We start from the raw sequence: 23,987 nt of genomic DNA on the forward strand, positions 1-23,987 counted from the left end.
GCTCTTAAAGATAAATTTCTGTGTTTTTGTTTTCGCTCGTGGTCGGTTTTGCAGCCCACTAGGCTGTGATTTGGTGCAGTGGATCAGAACACCTATCTGTGAATCTACCTTTCTGTTCAGAAAGGTCAGAGGTTGACCAAAAAATGCTATCCTTTACTTTGTACATTTGCCAGCTATTAATATACCAAAAAGTTTGTTTTGTTTTCAGGATGTACTGCCTCTAGAAAAAAAAAATGAGTGTTTTCTCTTTGTGCCTTTTCCTTTTCCTCTGAGTAAATCTCTGTTGAGCAGCTGCTGTGTTCTAGGTGCTGAGGTAGCTCATAAGAAGCTCAGAACATCAACAGGCCACAGTTTGGTTTGCTACTCACAGTATGAAGTAGCCCTTTTATTATTATTTTTAATACCAGCCTTACCTTTCAGAGTTTCAAGTTTTTCTATTTTAATATCTTGCAAGCACATCCATGTTCACCTTGTCAACAACTTCTTTAGAATCAGTCTTGGACTCTTATCTTTCATCTCCTTTTATTCCAATCCTAAATTTCTTTTTTTTTTTTTTTAAGCTTTTTTGTTTTTAGTCATGCTTACTGAGATAATATTTCATTTTATTTTAATTTGGTTTGGTTCGGTTTGGGCTTGTGGGATCTTAGTTCCCTGACCAGGGATCGAACCCGGGCCCCGGCAGTGAAAGTGCCGAGTCCTAACCACTGGACTGCCTGGGAATTCCTTCCCATCCTAAATTTCTTAATCTGTATAGAACACTTAATCCGTACCCTCAACGCTGCTGACAAGGCATTCAGCACTCAAATGTTCATTGACTCTTAATGTTGTGATTTCTCCCTCCCCTTTTTTTTAAAAAAATAAATTTATTTTATTTATTTGTTTTTGGCTGTGTTAGATCTTCGTTGCTGTGCGCAGGCTTTCTCTAGTTGCAGCAAGCAGGGGCTACTCTGCATTGCAGTGCACATGCTTCTCATTGTGGTGGCTTCTCTTGTGGAGCACGGGCCCTAGGTGTGCGGGCTTCAGTAGTTGTGGAACGCGGGTTCTAGAGCGCAGGCTCAGTAGTTGTGGCGCACGGGCTTAGTTGCTCCACGGCATGTGGGATCTTCCCGGACCAGGGCTCAAATCCGTTTCCCCTGCATTGGCAGGCGGATTCTTAACCACTGCGCCGGCAGGGAAGCCCCTCTTTAATTATTATTATTATTATTATTTTTTAACTGAGAAATTTACATTCTCTTTATTCCTTTTTTTTAATATATATTATTTATTTTTATTTATTTTATTTTTGGCTGTGTTGGGTCTTCGTTTCTGTGCGAGGGCTTTCTCTAGTTGTGGCAAGCGGGGGCCACTCTTCATCGCGGTGCGTGGGCCTCTCACTGTCGTGGCCTCTCTTGTTGTGGAGCGGAGGCTCCAGATGCGCAGGCTCAGTAGTTGTGGCTCACGGGCCCAGCTGCTCCGCGGCATGTGGGATCTTCCCAGACCAGGGCTCGAACCCATGTCCCCTGCATTGGCAGGCAGATTCTCTACCACTGTGCCACCAGGGAAGCCCTTTAATTATTTTTTAAAGGAACTAATCTAGAATGAATTCTGGAGTATAGTTCTGTGAGGTCTGAGTTTTCATTTAGGTACAGTTAGGATTATGTTTAGTAAATGGATTTCTTTCTGTTTATCTGTATTAAAACTTGTGTGCCATTTTGCTTTCCCCTTAATTCCAAATTTAAAATCTCTGTCCATTTTATGAAAGCGGAGTTAACTTTTAATAACTCAGAAGAGCTCAAATGCCATACATGTATTATTTATAAACTTGGATATTTAAATTTTTTCCTGCTTCCACAATATTCATAAAAACGTTAAGTCTTAGTGATTTCTGGGGAGTCTTATTTATTTCTACCAAAATGTCCTAATCCTAGGTGGTGAGGTTTTCAGCTTTTTGGGAAATGTTAATAATTGTCATCATAGCAATACCTTTCTATGTTGTGCCTCACCATCTTTTATAGCGTGGTCTCTATTATCATGAGTCTCATCTCTCATGTGTTTGACCCTTAGGCAGCATGTACTTTGTGGTGTAATTGATACCTCTAAACTGCCTTTTATGGACCAAATTAGAACTTTTCATTATCTACTGATGAGCAGACATATCAACTGATGGTGTTTGTAGAGCTACCTACCAACCAGCTGTTCAGTTCTAACAACACTTTCTTAACTGTGTAGGTGTAATTTTTTGAGGTTTTTTCCCTGGGTTACCATAAAAATAAGTGGCAAACAAAATTGAAAATGCAAACACTGAGTAGGGATGCAAACTTAGTTTTCAGTCTTAATGATATCATTGTCTTGCTTGTATTATTAGGTGGCCCAAAATGATGAGTAAATCACGTCACAAAGTTGTTCACATGGCTGTTTTAAGCCATGTGATTAGTAATGAAGGAAAATAATGGAACAAATATATGAGCAAAATGATCAAACTGTATTAAAAGTTATTTGTAAAACCAAGTTAAATTAGGAATTTTATAATTTTTCGCTTTGTGGGAACCAAATACCCTTTTTAATGTGTAATTTGTTCTACCTTCCTACATACTGATTTTGGGTACGCTTTTATAGGAACACATTACGTACTAAAGTTGAGAAGTATTTCATTTCTTTGGCAAGCTTTGGGATAATTTTCTTTTACAAACAAGGAAACTGTGGCTCAAAACACAAGCCTGTGAGTTCTTATTCCAAGTCTTCATCTACATGTTTAAGGGTTTTTTTTGGGGGGGTGTCGTTCTTTGGAAAAGAGAAGGAACTTATAACTGGGGGGACTCTACTTTGTGAATGTGTTTTATTTGAAAATTGGTGTGTGTATTGACTGGTGTATTTATTTGGTGTTTGGAAAATTTAGGGTGCAGTGCTCTTGGGAGTAGTACAGCTGAAGCATCCTGGGAGAGAGCAGAGGTACAGCGAGCAGCTAGACGTGAAAGGTTGGCAGCTGAGAGGGCGTTGGTTCACAGCGTTGGTAGTGCCAGAGTCTCCAGTGCTGGGCTTGAAATTGAGACTGTGTAATACACGATCTATTATTTTTCTGTTCATTCAGTAAATAGTTATTGAACACCTGATATGTGCTGGTTGCCATGCTAAACGCTGGAGATTAAACACTCATATTTTCTACCTTCAAGTAATTTCGTGGGGGTGATAGACAAATAAATATTTACAATGTAGTGTGAAACCCTGATAGAGAAGTACAGGAAGCTATGCAAACAAATATTTTTCTAATTTACAGTTTCCGTGAAATGAATGGACGTAAATCCTGAAATGGCTAGGCAGTGAAGCTGAAGGGCAGAGCTTGAAGTCTTAGCTGGGCTCTATAAAAACAATTTAGGAGTTAACTCAAATATGTTTAATTTAGTTTGCCAGATGTCTGATTTTGGAGGAGACCATGCCTATTCCAATTTCTGAGAATATCATGCTTAAAATTTGTTTATAAAAGGTACTATTCTATTGCACTAAAAGAAAAATTATCTTTAACTTAGACCAACCATGTGTGTTGGTCCTTTGTTTGGATTTAAAATCTCTTACTGACATGCTAATTATTTTGCCTGTTGAATCAAGTCTAATAATAAAAGTGACCTTAAAAAAAAAAGTACTTTTCTGGTACAGCCACTTTGGAGGACAGTTTGGTGGTTTCTTGCAAAACTAAACATTACTCTTACCATAAGATGCGGCAATCAGGGCTCCTTGGTATTTACCCAAAGGAGTTGAAGCTTAGGTCCACACAAAAACCTGCACATGGATGTTTATAGCAGCTTTATTCATAATTGCCAGAACTTGGAAACAACCAAGATGTCCTTCAGTAGGTGTATGGATAAGGAAAGTGTGCTTATATCCAGACAGTGGACTAAATAAAAAGGAATGAGCCATTAAGCTGTACATGTATAGGGGCAACGTATATATGGGAAATCTCAGTGCCTCCTCTCAATTTTGTTGTAAACATAAAACTGCTCTCAAAAAATAAAGTATTAAAAAAAAAAAGTACTCGTGGTGACTAGGTGGTGAGCACTGTCTCAGAACGATTTCTTTCATGTTTGTGTATGGGTTCTGAGTACAGGGAGGTTTATCGCATTGCCAGACACAGTTGGCACGCGACTTCACCCTGGGTAAAAAGTGAACACTCCAGTGGCAAACCTGGAATCCAGCGTTCACCTTCATATCTGGTTTAGTTATGGTAAAGATGGCTGTCACAGTAATTGCCCAGCTTTCCTCCTAGGAACTGAATCCAGTTAGATTTCTTTCACAGAATGGTTCTCCTTGAAGCAGGTTTTGTTTTCAGACAAATAAATCAGAAGAACATTAGGACACTCCCTTTAGGACTTAGAAGTTTGGTCTCAGTCAGTTTGTTATTATAGTGATTTTCAAACCTGTTTTTACCTTTGGCTGCTTTCCACTGAATCCATTTGAAAATGCATTAGTGGAATCCTTCTCTCTGAACAGGGCTTTCCCAGGGTTCTCTTTCAGATTATTCCATTATACTTTTCTTGTGCTTCCAAATAGTTTGTAGAAATTATTTTTCCTTGGGGCATACTGAAAACTCTCTCAGTGTTAATTAATTGACCTTATATTACTAGTATCTATCATTTATCAACTTAGCAAACTAAGTTGCTAAGATTCGAAAATATCGATGGATTTCAAGGGTGGGGCATAGAAGTTCAGCTGGTAAATTCCAAATGCCCTCTCTCCAGCTTGGGCTCTGCTTTTCTGTTCCTTAACCTTTTGCTTACTTTGTTGTCTACTGACTGTAGAAACAAACATGTCTGGATGGATAGGAGTTATGGTTTGCCTTTTTTAGGTTTTTTTAAAAATTGAGTCAAAGTTCTCATACCATAAAAATCACCCTTTTAAAGTGTGTATTTCACTAGCTTTTAGTACATTCAGAGTTGTGCAGCCATAACCATTACCTAATTCCAGAACATTTTCATCACTCCCAGAAGAAACCTCGTATCACTAACAGTCACTCTCTATTCCACCCTTCCCCCACCCCCTGGCAACCATGAATCTCCTTGCCTATTCTGGACATTTCATAGAAGTAGAATTAAACAGTTGTGGCCTTTTGTGTCTGGCTTATCTCACTTAATGTTTTCAAGGTTCCTCCATGTTGTAGCATGTATCAGCATTCCTTTTTATAGCTGAATAATACTCTGTCATATGGATTTGCCACATTTTGTTTATCCATTCATCATTTGGACATTTGGATTGCTTCCATTTTGGGGCTATTAAATGCTGCTATGAACATGTATAAGTTCGTGTATGGACATACGTTTTCATTTCTCTTGGGTGTATACCTAGGAGTGGAATTCTTGGGTCATGTGGTAACTTTGTTTAACTTTCTGAGGAATGTTTTCTACCGCTTTTGCACCATTTTACATTCCATCAGCAATGGATGTGGGTCTGAGTCTCTATATTCTTGCCAACACTTGTTGTTGCCCATCTTTTTTGTTATAGCTATCCCAGTGGGTGTGAAGTAGTTTCTCACTGTAGTTTTTTTTTCTTAATAAATTTTATTTATTTATTTATTTATTTTTGGCTGCGTTGGGTCTTCATTGCTGCGTACACGCTTTCTCTAGTTGTGGCGAGCGGGGGCTACTCTTCCTTGGGGTGCCGGCTTCTCATTGCGGTGGCTTCTCTTGTTGAAGAGCATGGGTTCTAGGCGCGCAGGCTTCAATATCTGTGGCACTTGGGCTCAGTTGTGGCTCACGGGCTTAGTTGCTCCGCGGCATGTGGGATCTTCCCGGACCAGGGATCGAACCTGCATCCCCTGCATTGGCAGGCGGATTCTTAACCACTGTGCCACGAGGGAAGTCCCTCTCACTGTAGTTTTGGTTTGCATTTCCCTGTTGATTAAAGATGTTGAGCACCTTTTCCTGTGCTTATTGATTATTTGTATATCTTTTTTTTTTTTTTTTGACTGCACTACACAGCTTGTGGGATGTTAGTTCCCTGACCAGGGATTGAACCCGGGCCACGACAGTGAAAGCGCCAAGTTCTAGCTGCTGGACCAGCAGGGAATTCCCAGTATATCTTATTTGGAAAAAATGTCTATTCAAATTCTTTGCCCATTTTTTAATTGGGTTATTCACCTTGATATTGATAAGTTGTAAGAGTTCTTTGTGTATTCTAGATACTAGACCCTTATCTGATATATGATTTGCAGGTATTTTCTCCCATTCTGTGGGTTCTCTTTTCATTTTCTTGGTAGCTTTTGAAGCACAAAAGTTTAGTTTTGATGAAGTCCAATTTAATTATTTTTTCTTTGGTTGCTTTTGCTTTTGGTGTCATATCTCAGAAACCATTGCCCAATCCAGGGTCAAGAATACACCCCCTTTCTTCCAAGAATTCGATGGTTTCAGCTCTTACATTTCAGTCTTCATTCCATTTTGATTTAATTTTTCTCTATGGTATGATTCTTTTGCATATGGATAGCTCGTTATCCCAGCACCGTTTGTTCAATATGACTTTCTTTTTAACTGTTTTTTTTCCCCCTTGCTTTATTTACCATCAGTCCAAATACTTATATTAATAGTGCCTGCAGATGTGCAAGGCATATGATAAGACTGTGAAGTATACAGTTTACAATAAGAACTTGTCTTCCCCTTGGGTCTTACATCTAGTTGAGATTGATGGTGGCATATATACATGAAATCGTTAAGTAGTGTATGATTCTGTGCCAGAGGAGTGGTGGAGAGAACAGAATTCATTAGGAACTGAGAAGACTGAGTAAGTCTGTGGGCAGAAAAGTTCATAGAGAAGATAAAGCCATTGACCTTAGATAAGGTTTAGATACAGAAAGACCAGAAATGGTCAGAGCAGAGCTTACTGAAGCAATTAGATTCTTTTGGCCCCAAGTATGTATGGGACACCTTTTAGACAGATTTTAAAATTTTCCTGGATTACCAAGTATTCTCTTAGCCTAAACTGTGTTATTAGAGATTGGAAGCACCTGATATATACTTTGTGCAGTTGTATTTAGAAGTAAGGATAGTTTCTATTTTGGCCACCCCACATTGGATTGGGTACCTTATGGGCACTATCTCCAGTTTACTTATCTTTTTACTTCTCTCAGTGGTTGTCATTGAGCCAGACTTATTATATTCCCTCTTCACGGTCCCTACAATCTTCTAGATTTCTTTTCTTAAAACTCTGGAAAAACTATTCTTGTCATAGTCACTGATTACTTCTGTATTGTAGGTCAGTGGTCAGCTCTCAGCCCACATCTTACTTGATACATAGCAGCACATTTAATGCAGTTGGTTACTCCCTCCTCCTTGGCACATTTTCTTTACTTGGCTTTCTGAACACCATATTTCCTTGATTTTCCTCCCACACCAGAGTTAGTGTTTCAGTAGTCTTTGGTAGTCCCCTTTTCCAGTTCTACTTTGTCTTGGTCTCATAAACTTGGAGTTCCCAGGACTCCCTCCTTTTATCACTCATGTGTGTCTGCCCCAACTCTCTCTTGCTGATTTCATTTAGTATCATATGTATGCCAGTAACTCACAAATTTGTATCCAACCTTGACCTTACTCTTGAACTCGAGGTTTATATATCCAACTCACTCTTACACATATGCACTGGGGTGACTACTCAACATCTCGGCTTTCACAAGCCCCAAACTGAACTCTTTATGTCTCCCTCCCCCTCATAACTGCTCAGCCTTTAATCTTTTTCATCTGAATTGAAGACAGCTCTGTCTTTCTTGTTGACTCGGGTTGAAAACCTTGGAGTCATCTGTGAGTCCTTTTCTTCCCTCATACCCAGTCAAAATCCTGTTGGCTTTGCCCTCAGAATATGTCCGGAATCCGACCACTTCTCACCGCCTCCACGCCTAACACCCTGGGCTGAGCCACTGTTCTCATCTGGGTTGCTGCCACAGCCTCCTGACTCATCGCCCTGCTTCTGTCTTGTACTCCTAACATCAGCCAGAATGACTATTAAAATGTTACGTCAGTTTATGTAGCTGTTCTGCTCAAAACTTTGCAATGGGCATTCCTATCACTCAAAGAAAGTAAAAGGCAAAGACTTTACAGTACCAGAAAGGCCCTACAAAATCAGGACCCCCCCTGGTCTCCTGGGCTTCCTCTCCTACTGATTTCCTTTGCCAGAAGTCTACTTTAGCCACGCTGGCCTCTTTGCTATTTCTTGAGTAATCTAGGTATATTTCTGCAATAGGGCTTTGTCCCCCTCAGTCTGGAATGCTTTCCTCTGTAGGGGAGGAAGAATAATTTTCTTTCTACCCTTGCAAGTTCTTGGCTGAGAATACTATATTAAGACAGATTAACCAGTGAAAAACAGACAGATTGTTAACACGTATACCTCATGTGTATGTGGGAGATTCTCAGGGAAAAATGAGTAACTCAAAGAGGTGGCTTAGAATTCAGGCTTAAATACCATCTTCAGCTAAAGACAAAAGAAAGGTTGGTATGGGGAGGCCAGTAATGGAGAGGTTACCAGGAAAAGCACAGTAAACAAGAATCAGGTTGGTTATACAGATCTAAGTCTGAGCTGTCAACATGATAAAAAACTTCTTTAGAGGTTTAGAGTTATTCTTCTCTGCCTGGTACAGAGAGGGAGATACCCTTACAAATGGAGATTTATTTTATAAATTTAAATTTCCTTTACCAAAGGGTAACTTCTACTCTGTTTTCAGAGCTTCTGTGTCTGCTGTTTCTCAGAATAATCAGCTCAAAATCATTCTTACGCCAAAGAAGCTATTTTGGGGTGGCATATTCTGCTACCCTTCACTCGCCGAGGTAGCCACATGGCTAATTCCCTCGCTTCTTTCAAGTCTTTGCCCAAATGTCACTTTCTCAGTGAGGCCTACGATGTCCACCTGTTTAAGATTACAATTGCTCAAGCCACACACACTCCCCATTTGTTTTACTCTGCTTCTCCCCACCCCTGCCAGTGGCACATATCCTTTTTTGTCATACTGTATAATTGACTTACTTTGTGTTTATCTTCCTCACCAGAAGGTAAGTTTTAGGGCAGAGATTTTTGCCTGGACACTTCTATACCTGTCACATAATTGAGTGCTCAATAAATAGCTGTTGAATGAATAAACATCCTAAGGCTACTGTACTTTTGGGCTTTTTTTTTTTTTTTTTTTTTTTTCTTAATTTGGCTGCGCTGGGTCTTAGCGCAGCCAAATTTCTGATGTAAATTAAAGTTTAAGAACCACCACTATGAGCAGGATTTCAGGAGCCAGGTCTGTTGCTTACAGGTGTGGATGTGTAGATCTATGAGGTAATTGACAAGTATAACTGAATTTGTTCTCTCTTGGTTCTTCTCTTTCTCTTCCTCCTCCCTATTTCCTGAGGAAGTAGCACAGGGAAAGAGGATATAAACTATAGTAACTTCCAGTTGATTAATTGTTTTGTGTGTCAGGGTCCCCAAGACTAGCTTTAGGTTCTAGTGATTACCAGCAGGATGCACTGGACTCAGCAGGTGGTCATACCCATACTTATGGCTAACATTTATTACAGCAAAAAGATACAAGGCAAAAATCAGCCAAGGGAAAAGTCACATGGGGCATAGTCCAGAGGAAACCAGGAGAAAGCTTCCAAGAGTCCTCTCCCAGTGGAGTCACACAGGGCACGCTTAATTCCTCTAACATCAAATCCTAACAAGTGTGAAGTGTTACCTACCAGGGAAGCTTATTTAGAGACACAGTATTCAGGTGTTTACTGGGTACTTGTCATACAGGCACCCTCTGTCTAGCAGATACCGAAGAAGAAAAGTAGTTCAGCACAAACCACATTATACAAACAGTTTAGGCACAGTGAGCCATTCTTAACCAGTTAGGGTGGTAGGAACCCTCCGGTTCCAGGCCTGCTTGCAAGGTTGACCCTTGGCTGGCATCTGGGAACTTGGCTTTCAGGAGGGTTCCTACCCCCTAACTGGTTAAGAATGGCTCACTATTGCTTACAGGTGGGGATATGTTAACTCTTTTCTGCCGTGTTTCTCTTTTCACTGTTTTCATCATGGTATCCAAAGAAGTTTGTTTTTTCTTCTTTATGTAGAACATAAAGCATTTAGATTTATCTCTCTTTAGGAAATTTAGTAATAATTGAAATGTGAGAATGACTTGGACAGTTTAAGTGGATTGAATAAGTGAGTTTATTCATGTAGGCATATTTTCTGAAAAATGCCTTCACAGTATTATTGTCTCCTGATTTCAGTAATTACAAAAGTGATTTGTTTCATAGTAAAATTTTAAAATTTATTCCAAACAATAAAAAGTTAAAAGAGCTTTCTTAGTATTCACTTGAAAAATATTATCTATGAATGTGACCATCTGTTCAAAGCAGACACTGATTTTTCTTCACTTCACTTCCATCTTTCACGTTCCAAAGGGCCAATTTGTAACTTGCCATCTTTGGATTTGCTTTTGTGAGTAACCAATCTTCTTCCTTTTTTTCTTTTTTATAGGTCAAGATGCTGAATTATCAGGGACGCTTTCACTTGTTTTGACACAGTGCTGTAAGAGGATAAAGGATACTGTTCAAAAATTAGCCTCAGACCACAAAGACATCCACAGCAGTGTTTCTCGGGTCGGAAAAGCCATTGATAAGGTATGGTGTTGAAGGGAGTGTCTGGTGTGCTTCAGCATTGTCCTTCATCTCCTGTCACTGCTTCAATAACATTAGCTTTCTCAGATTATTTTCTCTTGTTTCTTTTATCGTTGCTTTTAATAAACTTTTGCAGATCTCGTTTTACTGTGTTATTCTTAAAGTTCCCTGTTGCTGTTATTTAAAAAAACAAAAAGAAAACAAACCGAAAACCTTCTCTTTTTACAGCCTTGTTTTTCACCCATTTGCTTAAATGATTACCGTTCCTAGTGTCATGATGAGTAATTTTCCAAGCAATTTTAACTTACTAGGAGGGAGTTTGTTTCTAGAAGTAACTTTTCCTACCTCCTGAGTAATTCCGAGGCCATGACTCTGCCTCTGTTATGGGATGATTAGGGTAACACGCTTGCATCTGTCTCCCCCGCATCATCCTACCTCTTGCTGTTTTCCTGTGAGCATGCTAGTCACTTGTCTCCCGTGTTGCTTTCTGTGTGAGTGGGTTGGTTGCCAGCTAGCAAGGCCTGTCACTTGTATTGGGTGATTTTTCTTTTTTAATTTTTATTGGAATATAGTTGCTCTTGTGACATCTCTTAAATCTTTAACTTGGTGGTTTACTTTTAAGCAGTTTTCACTTTTAGCCCTGGGCCAGTTTTGCCCTCGGAGTTCATAGTCCTAGTGGCGACTAAGAGAAGTGGCCTAATAAGGTTACTGTGTGATACCTCTGACTATTTCAGAGGAGTTTGACATAGTCAAACACTGGGGAATTTGTGACTGCTTATGGACATTTTTGTTCACACATTGTAAACTTCCGGGAGGGTAGGAAGAACTTTTGGGGACAGCTGTTTGTAGCAAAACCAGTCTTACGAGCTGCTCCATCTGTATACATGAGGACAGTAGCTGTAACGTAGAAACTCGTGGAATCCAGAGAGTGGCTCTAACTCGTGCGTAAGTCTGTTAGAAATAATCCTACAGAGCAGTAGGATTGAGAAGCTAGGCTCGAGGCAGCCTCAGTGAGCACTAGATGCTCGTAAGGAGACGTGGTTACCTGGTAGGAACGATGGGACAGGAATGTGAGAGGCGGGGCTCTGGGGACTGTTTGGGTAGCTGTGCCTTCAGAAGTGTTAGTGACCTTTCGGAGAGCTCTCACCACTCCCACAGCGCTGCGGGCTTCGCCGCAGCCAAAGAGGCAGAGGACTGGTGTTGGCGGCGGCAGCCTCATTTTGGGGTCAGTGATGGCCGTTGCCAGCAGAGGCTGGGAAGGCAGCAAGTGTTCTCTGAAATAGCTTTGAGGTTGTGATGCCTGTTTGTTCATTGCAGGGGAGTGAACAGAGCTTTGGGAGTGGCTTCAGCCTCAGACTTCTGGGGGCTGTGGCGTTGGATGCAGTCAGCTGGTACCTGAAGTGAGTGTTGACGTGTACTGCTTAAAGACCTCCTGGAATGGTGATGGGGGCACTTTAGAGGTGGTCTTTAATCACTGTGGGTGAGGAACCCTCTGTTTCTTTAGGGTGAGGTAACTACTGGTGGTGTTGAGGAAGCTTCGGATTTTGGCGGCTGACAGCGACCAAGGCGTTCTAATGATGGTTCAGACCCCAGGAGGTTCCTGGAGGCATTGACCACCAGGCTGCCTGCAGTTAGGCCAGTGTCGGGGGGCAGCAGGACCAGAACATGCCATGACAGTGAGAATAGCTGAAGCTTCCAAAGCAGCCAATCAGAGAAAGCTTCTGAGGAAAGATCCCAGATTCTGGGAGTAGGTAGGGATGGCCTCAGCAGTCGTACCTCAAGTGTGCGGACTACTGGCCACCAAGATTTGGAACATTTGGGCAAATAATTCAAGAGCTTTGCATTCTGCCACTGGTAGGGTGACCGTATGTCCTCATTTCCTAGCTTATGTCTTGTCCTGTCATAATTATCATCAGAACCCTCTTTTACTCTTGTCCCCCAGCTACTGGTGACTTGCTAAACATGTCTTCCTCCTGATCTGGCAGGTCTTTATAGATATTCATAAGGGTTATCATATTTTGGCTAATCTTTGAGACAAAGCATTTAAATGTATTTGGTGCTAGAAATGGAAGTATCTTTTTGAGATTGGATAACAAGGGAACACATAGTGAGTAATCTATATTCTGACTTTTTTAGGGGGGATGTGTTTGAGGTGAATGTTGCTAATTAAATATTTCAATTCACTCATTTCTCTTTTGAGGACATTTTTCAGGTACTTGGAAGTTATAAGGGCTTTTTCAAGTAGTTTCTTTTTTTTGGTAGGTTTTATGTTCCTGTGAAAGTAGTTTAGGTTCTAGGTGACCTGGATTCTAGATTCTTCTGATCTATCATATGAAATAAGATCATTAAGCTGATACTGGTGATATTTGTTGAATTATAGTCCTGGGGCACAGCAGAAAGCTTGGATCTCTTAGCCCAGTTCGCTAACATTTTCCAGTGCATTCTTTCCCCTCTTTGGGGGTGGGGGGGGGGCATCTACTTAGCCTCAGCTGTAAACGAAGCTGTTACCCTGCTAGAACTACCTAAACCTTGTACATGAGCTTCCCATGCATATGAGGAACTCTGTGTTGGCTGTTGTTGTCTAAGACTCCATTGCCTTGTAAAGTCTTCCTGCTCTTCTAGTTTGCACCTGGTAAATTTGTGCAAGCTTCCGGGGCCGCCTGCTATAAAGGCTGGGTGGACTTGTGTAGACTGGTAAACAAACAGGGTGAAGCTGAAGCCATTGTGGCTCAAGCCTTTACACACCAAACAGCCTTGAGTAATCAACTGGAATGTCATCCAGCGGCCTGTGAGCACCATGTTATGGACACATGTTCCCACCCTGCTAAGAGGAGGACAGTAAAGAAGCCGGTGACTCCTTTGTGAGCAGGTTGGCTGTTGAGTGAGGAACTTCAGTAAGTTTTTGACATGCTTAAATGATTTATTTTTTCCTTTAATGTTTCAGGGCTCCTTTTAAAGTTCTTTAGTCATCACTTGGCTGAAAACGTACACAGAAAAGAAGTTTATGATGTTAACCAAGAGATTTTCTGCCTTTTAATTATTGCCAACATAAAAAGTTATTGAAGATTTCTGCTTTAACGTGTTGACTATTTCCAGATGCTTGTCGTATAATCATAGTTTATAATATATAATAACAACAACCGTTGGGTTTTGTGGTAAAAATTTTTTTTAATGTGTTTTTAATTTTTATTTTATAATTTTTTAATTCCTTCTCTATTTTAAGAAAATCTAGACTTCTCTCCTGTTTAGTGTATTTTATTTAGTGTTTTACTTAGTCTTTTGACTTTTTTAAAGTTTAGTTCCTAAGAAAAGTCAATAACAACAATTATTGCTTTGGACTCCTGTGTGTGTGTGTGTGAAATAGTGCTAAGATTTTAAAGTGTCTAAAATTTGCTGTGGGACAGTGGAAAGTGAAACATACAGTTCTTTAGAAGATTGTGGTCTAGTTTGTTCATGTAAGGGTGCTTTTTGTACGCATAAAAGAACTGGAAAGATTCCGAGGCAACATAAAGTAAGTTTGCATAGGATAGACTCTGCTTACTATAGAAAAGAAAGGGAAGATCATTATGCTCTTGATTAATCAAAGGTTTCTGGAGTTGATATTTTAAATTTGATTTGGAAGAATGGGTAAGATTTAGAGCAGCTGAGCAGTGAGGTGTGTGGTTCTTCTGTGGCACCCAGAAAGGAGCTGAACAGCTGAGGAAATGCGTGACTCCTGTTAAAGACTCTCAGGGACTGACTGGATTGGAGCAGCCGCCCTTGTCAGGACTAGGACAAGATCAGGCTGGGGACAGGCCAGTGATGGAAGAAGGCCTCAGGATTTGCTCCAAGGAGATGAGGGGGAAAGGGAGGGAACGATGAAAGCATTTGAGGGTTTGCTTGCCTTCGTTAGAGAGGATGAAATTAGACTGAGGAGAAGTCAGGAGTAGGAAAATGCAGCTCTCGCTTAATGGAGTGTTGACCACGTTCCAGATACTGAGCTGAGAGCTTTACGTACATTTATAGCCCATGATGCAGGTGCATTATTCCCATTTCACATATGAGGAAACTAAGACTCAGAAATCTTAAGTAACATAGCCCAGGTGTACAGCTCGGAAGTGGCGAATCGATGTTTGGGAAAAGGTATCACACAAGAGTGTGGTCTTAAACACTGTGCTGTGCTAGGAGATCAGTTAGGCCGTTGCAGGGCTGGTAGTGTTTTAAGGGGGAAAATCTTCTGCCACCAGGTGGAGCATCTACACTGGTGAGGCAACACGATGATTGTTAAAAAATGGAGTAAGGCTATAAAAAGTGGACTAGAGAATATTTTAAGATAGTTCTGGGTGAGCCGTTTGGAACTGCCTTTTATGTAGATATGACTGGGGTATGAGAGGAGAGAAAGATACTGGCAGGAGAAAATTTGGGGGGGTTTAGCCTTAAAAAGTCGTTTGGTTAGAGTGGGTGAGGTCAGATAAGTACTGGCTCTAAAGTTCTCACTATGTAATAGATAAATCCTTGTAGTAGAGAGACGTTAAGGAAGGAAGGAGATTAAGGAAGGAAATGAAGGAAATTAAAAAGGCTAGAAAATTTGGCGTAAGATGAACAAGCTAAGTTTTGAGTTCTGAAATATAGGCAGATAATTTGATTTATGTTTTGGGTGGAATTTTTAGAAGTATTGAAAAGGAATGGTGAACAAAGTTATAAAAAGACAACAGTGATGAGAAGCTGGGAACAAACTCCCTAAAAATAAAACATGTCAAACTAACCGCCTTCCCCCCCCCCCCCCCGCCACCAATTACTAGCAAGGCATTTAATGAAAATCTCATATTTTTGTGGTCAAGATGGAAGGTGTTCCTTTTTAAATTAGGTGGTTTGAATAGGAGCAGCGTGTTCTCGATACCCTGTCCGCTTTGGCCACAGTGCTGCATGGTGTGAGGATGGGCCTGAGCCATCCAGGCTTGGCCACCTTCGTTTGCTCCCGGGTGGGTACCTCACCGTCCTTCCCTAGGATCTTTCTCATTAGAGCCCTTATGGAAAGAAGCGCTGAAAATACGTGAGCCCTGGAGTGATGAGTAGCCCTTGAAAGAATCTGGTCTCTTGTGGGAAGCAAAACCTACACGTCGTGAGAATAAGGGAGGGGAAATCTTTTGAGACCCATTTATCCTCCTGTCTACCCCAGGTTACCTGTGCCTCTTTTTAAATCCAACTAGCTTGGGCAAAAGAGATTTCTGTTTGTAGGAACCAAGAGTCCTGACTTAAGCAGCTAGTTGCTCTCTGGGTCTCTTCACTTGTACTGGGCTTCAGTTTCTGTGAAACAATATTGGTTTTACCCTTTTCAGTCTGAAGATCATTCTCAGAGGAGGAGTTGAGTTCCGCTTTCTCTGCCATGTGTCCCATTACGTTATTAGTTTTAGGCTCTGAGCAGGATGGAACTACCTTATTTAGTTGGTAATGATAATTATTTGTTGAATTATAGTCTAGTCCACAGAGAAAAGCCTGGACCTTTGCAGTCAAGTCTCAGATTAGGATACAGGATCAGAGAGCCCCACTGGATCTGGAGGGGGTACAGACCCACTTTTGCCTGAGTCTAGATGAAACAGCTTGCTTGGTCTAGCATCCAAGTTAGGTTGGGTTGAGAGGGGAAACAGACCCTATACCTATTAAGCTGTGCCAACTAATCCAGTCTGTAATTGTATTCAAGTGATTTTTAAATTAATGAATTCATTATTAATGCCTCTGTTAAAGTGCTTTTGTGTTTTTATTTTTATTTACGTTTTCTAAAATGAAGCTCTTTTAAATGTAGAATCAGAAGATTTGGTGGCAAGGCCTGGCCCTCAGATTCAACATCTGTGTTATTGAAGGCTTACCATGGGATAGGTACTGATAGTAGTAGATATCTTCATGTACATTATTTAATTTAGTCTTTAGCAACACCCTGTGAGGTAGAAATTGTGGTCGGCATACACAGATGTGAAAACTAAGACTTTGGCTAAGTAACCTGCCTGCGATCACAGAACTAGGAAGCAAATGGAAGAGCTGGGATAAAAGCCCAGATTTTAAGACTTTGAAGAGCCTTTCCCAACTGGAGTTCTTTGAAAGAATTAATTCCTAGTACCCTGAGGGCACCCACTGTATGTATGAATTTCTGGCCTGTGCTTCTAGAGTGGTAAGAGGTATGTGCCTTCTTTGGGAGAATTAGTAAAATAGTCACTCAGATTTCTGTAGTTGGTTCAGATAAGGAGGAAGTTGGGGAAGCAGATTGACCGGAGCAGAAAGGTATGTGAAATAGCATGTAAGATAATTGTGAGGGACAGGGATGCAAATGTGACAGGTGGTTAGACTGTGGGGCATTTTAAGGATCTTAAAAGCCCAGCGGAGTAGTTTGGCACATGTCTGGCCATGCCACATGACTCCCCTTTGTTTATAAAGAAATAACTTACCAGTGTGCACCCCCTAACCCCCCCCCCCACCTTCCTTGACCTGGTTAATCTACCTATCTCTTAACTTTGAAAACTAAAGGAGAGGTATGAATATCATGCAGAGGAGAGACTGGAGTGTCTAAAAGGAGCAGCATTTATAAATGCTCATTATGAGACGCTACTAAATTTATTTTCCAACCCATAGTTGGCAAAGCACTGCTGTCTGGTATATACCTACATACGGATTATTTTATTACAGGGCGTATACCTCCTCATCACCTTTACTAAGTTTACTAGTAAAAATTTAGCAATTTTTCCCTAAAGGGTTTGTAACAATTTATAGTCCTACTGAACATATATAACAGTTTCTGTTTCCTCAATTCTTACTTACACTTGGTATTATCAGACTTTTAAAAAATTTAAATCAATCAGATGGATGTGAAATAGTATCTATTTGTATTAATTTGCATTTCCTTCATCATCTTTGAAGTTGAGCCTCTTTTCATATGTTTGACCATGTGAATTTTCTCCTTTGTGAATTTCTTGGTTATTTGTCTATTGTTTTCTATTGGGTTATTTGTCTTTTTTATTGATTGGTAGGAATTTTTTTTAAAAAAAACCTCTTTTGGATACTAATCTTTTTGGGGTTGTAGTCAAGTAGGTATCTTTTCCCAGCCTGCATGGAACCAGAATCCAGGTCTTTTTGTTCTCTGTTAAATATTCTTTGCAGTTTACCTCTCACTGCTAAATCAGATTAACTGGGTGCTTAGAAGGGAAGTTGATTCCTGGTGGGTGCAACAATAGCACATAGTTAGGTTCACAGGCCAATTTTTCTTCAAAAGTAGATGGAGAAGTTTAAAACAAATTAACAGTATTAAAGAATTGGCACTTAGGAATTAAAACAAATACTGAGTTTTATCGTGTATGGTTATCACTACCTGCTCAATAATTATAATTTCATAAAATGTATTTCAGAAATGGATTTGTTTCGGATGGTGAGCAATGAAAGCCAGTCCTTAAATCTAACCAATTTGTAAGCATGTTCATGATACGGCAGAGAGGTAGGATGGTTTTAGATTTCATGGTTTCATAGCGATGGTCTGTTAAAGTTATTTACTCCTCCTCTGCCTAGCTTCCAGATTTTAAAACTTTTAATCCATCAAAAATGTGAATGATACTAAAAGTACATGAGGTGATGTACGAATTTATGTGTCCTGATTTCTCTTTTTAAGCCGTAATATCTTTTCTAGGCGGACACACCCTTGAATGTGTGCTTTTTTGCTTTTGATTCTTTTTTGAATCCTGCCTTCACATTTAGGAACATCTTTCCACTTTTTTTTTTCTTTTCCTTTAAAAATATAAAAGGAAAAAGTATAGTAAAACAGAAGTGGTAACAGACAGATGTTTCTCTTCACTAGCCACTTCTCGGCTGGTTTGCGGTGCTGCTGATTTCCTGGGCAGCCATGCAAATGAGTTTGGTCACCTAGCAACAGGGGCTGGAACTGATCCTTGCTCTGATGCAACGGTAAGAACATGCAGTTAAAACAAAAGGAGTTCTGATACTATATTGCATTTCCTCAACCTTTTTTTTTTTTTATAATTTTAGCTTTAATTTTTACTGCATGTGAGCAGAAAATAAGCTATGAAAAAAATTTACTTATCGACCTCAGTGGTTTAAACTGGAAAATCAGAACGGTAGAAGGGAGCTCAGAAATTTTCATCGAATGCATTGCTTATTCATGCTTAGTTGTATTTTCCAAGACTAGCAAATAAGTTCTAGAACTTGAATGTAGTAGAGGTATCCTGAGTGCAAGGGTATTCAATTTTTCTTACCACCTGTGTAGTATTGACCATGGTACACATTATAGGAATAAAGTTACATGAAGAGCATCATTGTAAAACCGTCTAAATTTGTTTAAATGTTAGACTCTTTCATTTTAACGTCATCTAGTTTTCTAGATGAACATTTACCTTTGGTATGTATATTAAGGAAAGATTTAAAGGAATTGTTTTGTTTGATTGGAGCAGTTACTGTCTGGTGGTAGCTATTAAAATCCTAAGTATATACTACCAAAAAAATTGTCTCTTTTAATGTGGTCTGTGCTTTGAGCTGACCATTGTGTCTTCCAAAGCTTTTTTCTTTCTTTCCTGCAGAATAATAGACACCTGATAAATTTGTTGGGGGTTGATGCGGTTGGGGAGTAATCATTAAATGGATAAGTAGAAACCTGAAGGTTGTATTTGGATTGAATGAGGTTGAAAGATCAGTGAGGAATCTTAATTAGTCTCAATGATTCTTGCTTATAGGGTGCATTCAGACAGTTATACAATTATAGGCAGATTTCTGAGTTCACAATAAATTCTGTCATCTTCTGATACCCATTCCTTTGGTCACTTGAATGGGCATTTGTCAGGGGAAATAAAATATGGGAGAGTGTACATCAGTCACCCTTCTAGGCCTGTACCTTAGTCCAGAAGAGGAACAAGACAGCACCATCTTCACTTCTAGTATTCTAGTTGTCATAGACAGCATAAAGATATAATAATTCGCTTAAAAGTATTGATGAACTGTTACGAAGTCATCTCTCAACAGGCGGAATCTGATAAGCAGATGGGAAATTAGAGAACCTTATCCAAACAATTCTGGCTTTTCTTCAGTGCTAGATAGTCTATTCAGTGTGGGCATGGAGACTATTGCTGTAGCATCTAGATACCCTATGTTATTTCCATTCTTTAGATTAAGTACCAGGCCAAGAAAGAGGTCTATAAAAAGAAAATGAATAAAAATGAAGACTCAGAGTAATTTTGCTTTTTTGTTTTTGTCTGAGTAATTCCAAATGTTAATGTGCATATTTAGTTTTAGGCTACTGACTTGACATCTAAGAATAGATAGCTCTTTAAAGAAAAATGGGCTTACTTTTGGAGAGGAGTTCTCTTCTGCATTGTAGTGATCGTAAATGGTAGGTGGTTTGCAGTTCTATTACTACCTGTTCGTGTATGTACTGTAAAATAATCCTGTGTCGTGTGGACTGTATTTAAGCAATGATTGACTTAGATTGTAATTTCAGTAAATCTAAATGATCTCGTCTAATTAAATTCATGTGCTTCAAAAAAAAAAAAGAAAGAAATGCAAGAGGTTTACCAGCGGGTAATGCCTATGAAAGATAAGGCGGTGGAAGTAAAATTGGGCAGGGAAAGCTTTCAGAGGTATCTTTGTTTTTCCTTCACTCTTGATGTTCCGAGTTGTCTTCTACTAGTATAATATCCCTTCTATCAGGAGAACTTTTAGCGATTCTTTCAGAGCAGGTCTTCTGCCAACAAATTCAGCTTTCCTTCATCTGAGAATGTCTTTATTTCACCTTCATTCCTGAAGGATATTTTCACTTGGTACAAAATTTGGGGATGACAGTTCTTTTCTTTTAGTACTTGGAAAGTGTACCACTTTCTTCTGGTCTCCATGGTTTCTGTTGAGAAATCTGTAGTCATTTGAATCATAGTTCCCCTATAAGTAGTGCATCACTTTTCTTGATAACTATTTCAAGATTTTTTCTTTGTCTTAAGTTTTTAACAGTTTGATTACGAAGTGTCTAAGTGTGGATTTCTTTGAATTTATCCTTTTAGGAGTCTGATGAGCTTCTTGAATCTCTAGATTTATGTCTTTTGCCAGGTTTGGGAAATACTAAAAACATTTTTTTCTACACTATACTCTTCTGTTGTTCTAGCACTCCATTGACATGACTGTTAGATCTTTTGTTATTGTCATGCAGGGCCCTGAGGCTCTGTTCGATTTTTTTTCAATCTTTGGTTATTCAGATTAGATAATTTCTGTTGATCTTCACTGACTTTTGCGCTGTCGCCTCTGTTCTGCTGTTGCGTCCATGCAACAACTTTTTAATTTTGATTACTATATCTTGTTTCTTGCTGAGACTTTCTGTCTTTTGTTTCAAAGTGTTTGCCCTTCCTTCTTGAAGCAATTTTATAATTGTTCTAACGTCTTTGATGATACCAACATCTGTCATCTTTGCATTGTTGTCTGTTGAACATCTTATGTGAATTTAGATTTTCCTAGTTCTTCGTATGACAAATAATTTTGGATTGTATTTTGGACATTTTTAATATTATGTTTTGAGCCTCTGGGTCTTATTTAAGTTCTATGGAGAACATTGATGTTTTTGTTTTAGTGGACTTGACCTGGTTGGGTTCAGGCTACTCAGTATTCTCTGAGTTGTAAAATAATTTCAATGTCAGCTTCGTTTCTAAAGCCATTACAGAGCTCTTCAGGTATGTTCTGTTTGTGTGCCAACCAGTGGCCATTCTGGGACCTGGAAACTAGGGCTGTCTCTTAGTCCAGTTTTCAAAGTCTGTGGTATGCTGCTGAGGGTCAGACCCATCCTGTATAACTTGAGGGTGAGCCCAGGAGTTCATAAACAACTTGGTGGGGGGATCACTTTCCTGCATTCCTTCCTCTCTGTGATCTCCCTGCTACTTTATGGTTCTCTGGGGCTGCCTTTTTAGTCATCCAGCCAGAAATCTGGGGCTTTACTTACCCTGCTCTCCTGTATATTTACCATAATTCTGCCTATATCTGGGGCTACAAGGTGGAAGGACAGAGAGAAAAGATGCAAGAGGGGTTTTTGCCCCTCGCTCTTGGGACCATAGCTTCTCTGACTGGAGAGGAAGGATCCCTTTCTAAAGGTGCCTCAGAGTTTTAGGTTGCCTGCTGTGGTAGACAGAGTTCTAAAAGTCTTCCAAGATTCTTGTCCCATGGTTATTCAGTCAAACATAATCTAGGTACTGCTGTGAAGGGTAGAAATAGAAACTGATTTAACTACAGACTGCCTTGAGCTACAGGTACAAGAAAAGGGAGGGAAAAAAGCATGCGATTTCCCCCACTCTCTGTGTAGTAGGAGAATACACTCCTGTTCCCCATGCCAGAACCGAAGGGCTTCTCCTGGAGTGCTCTGTCCACATCCTGGGTGCCCAGTTGTGGGTTTTGGCTGCATTGCATCCAGGCTAAGAGATATTGGAGGGAGAAAAGTAGTAAACTCACTGCCAGTTCTTTGCCTTCCTCCCCAGTCCACTTACTACTATTCACTTTTTTGTTTCCTCAAGTAGCTACTCCATTCAGTCCTGATTTTGTAACTGCATTCAGTGGGAGAAGTTGGGTTTTTAAGGATTCTTTTTTTTTTTTTAACAAATGGAGTCATAATTTTGTAGTTTTGTAGAAGTTGCTTTTTTAAAAAAATTATTTAATTATTTATTTATTTATTTTTGGCTGTGTTGGGTCTTCGTTTCTGTGCGAGGGCTTTCTCCAGTTGCGGCAAGCGGGGGCCACTCTTCATCGCGGTGCGCGGGCCTCTCACCATCGTGGCCTCTCTTGTTGCGGAGCACAGGATCCAGACGCACAGGCTCAGCAGTTGTGACTTAAGGGGCTAGTTGCTCCACGGCATGTGGGATCTTCCCAGACCAGGGCTCGAACCCATTTCCCCTGCATCGGCAGGCAGATTCGCAACCACTGCGCCACCAGGGAAGCCCAAAGTTGCTTTTTTGCACTTAAGGTGTTATGGACATTTTTCCATGTTAGTAGATACAGAACAATGAACCTCACTTTTTAATTATGAATAGTAACACGAGCAATAGCAACTACCATTTCATTGAACGAATAAAGAAGTATATTAATTTATGAGGGCTGCTATAACAAAGTACCACAGACTGGGTGGCTTACACAGACATTTATTTTCCCACAGTTCTGGAGACTGGAAGTTCCGTATCAAGGTGTGGTAGGGTTGGTTTCTTCTGAGACCTTTCTCCCTGACTTGTAGATAGCCATCTTCTTCCTGTGTCATCATGTGGTGTCTTCGTCTGCTTGGGCTACCGTAACAAAATTCCATAGACTGGGTGGTTTAAACAACAGAAATGTGTTTTCTCATAGTTCTAGAGACTGAGAAGTCCAAGATCAAGGTGCTGGCCAATTCATTGCCTGTTGAAGGCAGACAGCCTCCTTCCTGGCTTGCAGATGACCACCTTCTCACTGTGTCCTCATGTGGTGGAGAGTGAGCAAGCAAGCAAGCGAGCCCTGGTGTTTGTTCCTTGTCTTTACAAGAGCACCAGGCCTACCGGATTAGGGCCCCACCCTTAGGACTTCATTTAACCTTTACCACTTTCTCCCAGACTCTGTCTGCAAATACAGTCACACTGGTTGCTGGGGCTTCCATGTAGGAATTTGGGAGGGACACAGACGTTCGGTCTGTAACACATGGTCTTCACTCTATACCTGTCTGTGTCCTGATTTCCTCTTTTTATAAGGATACCAGTCCTATTGGATTAGGGCTGTCCTTAATGACCTCATTTTAACTTTATAAAGTATTGGGAGTTAGGACTTCAACACAGGAATTGTGAAAGGATGCAGTTCAGCCCATAAAAGTATTTTTCTCTGCTTAAGATAAGGAAACTGAGGCTCACAGACCTTGAGTAATTTTGGCCAAGGTCACACAGCTAGTGAGATAGAACCAGGATTCACACCCAGGTAGATTGGCCCCAGAGCCTGTTCTTTGAACTATCTGGCCGTTCTCCCATCCCCAGTCTCCACCTTGGCACGGCAGTTGTTGGGATGTGCCATGGATTATTGAATAATCCTATGCTGGACATAATGGGTTTTCTTTCTTTTTTTTTTTTTTCTGTTAGACAATGCTGCATTGAACATGCTTTTACAGGTATCACTGCACACCTCTGAAAATATTGCTATTGTATAATGCCTAGAAATCAATTTCTTCACAGAAGTCATTGTTAAATTTATGTATTTCCCCAAAATACCCTCAAAAAGTGTGCTTGTTTACCCTTCCAGCGATAATGAATGAGAGTGGCAAGTTTTAGAAAAGAGCAATGGAAAAGCTACTTCCTGTCATAGGCTACAGATGAATTGGAATTGGGTACTTATTTGAGGTGTCTCAGAGTGAAGCAAAGGCCATTGTTTCTGTTAAGTTAGGTGGGGTGAAAACAT

General features: G+C 40.2%; 1 protein-coding gene across 1 annotated transcript in view; it reads left to right on the plus strand.

The window, feature by feature from the left end:
* RMND5A (required for meiotic nuclear division 5 homolog A) overlaps positions 1-23,987 on the plus strand; it is a 65,524-nt gene that overhangs the window by 10,551 nt on the left and 30,986 nt on the right. The window contains exon 2 of the mRNA XM_068564183.1: positions 10,450-10,592. Within this exon, the coding sequence (XP_068420284.1) occupies positions 10,450-10,592 (143 nt within the window). The remainder of the gene's footprint in view (positions 1-10,449; positions 10,593-23,987) is intronic.

Source organism: Eschrichtius robustus, chromosome 15 (assembly GCF_028021215.1).
Source record: "Eschrichtius robustus isolate mEscRob2 chromosome 15, mEscRob2.pri, whole genome shotgun sequence".
In the NCBI taxonomy this organism is placed as follows: domain Eukaryota; kingdom Metazoa; phylum Chordata; class Mammalia; order Artiodactyla; family Eschrichtiidae; genus Eschrichtius; species Eschrichtius robustus.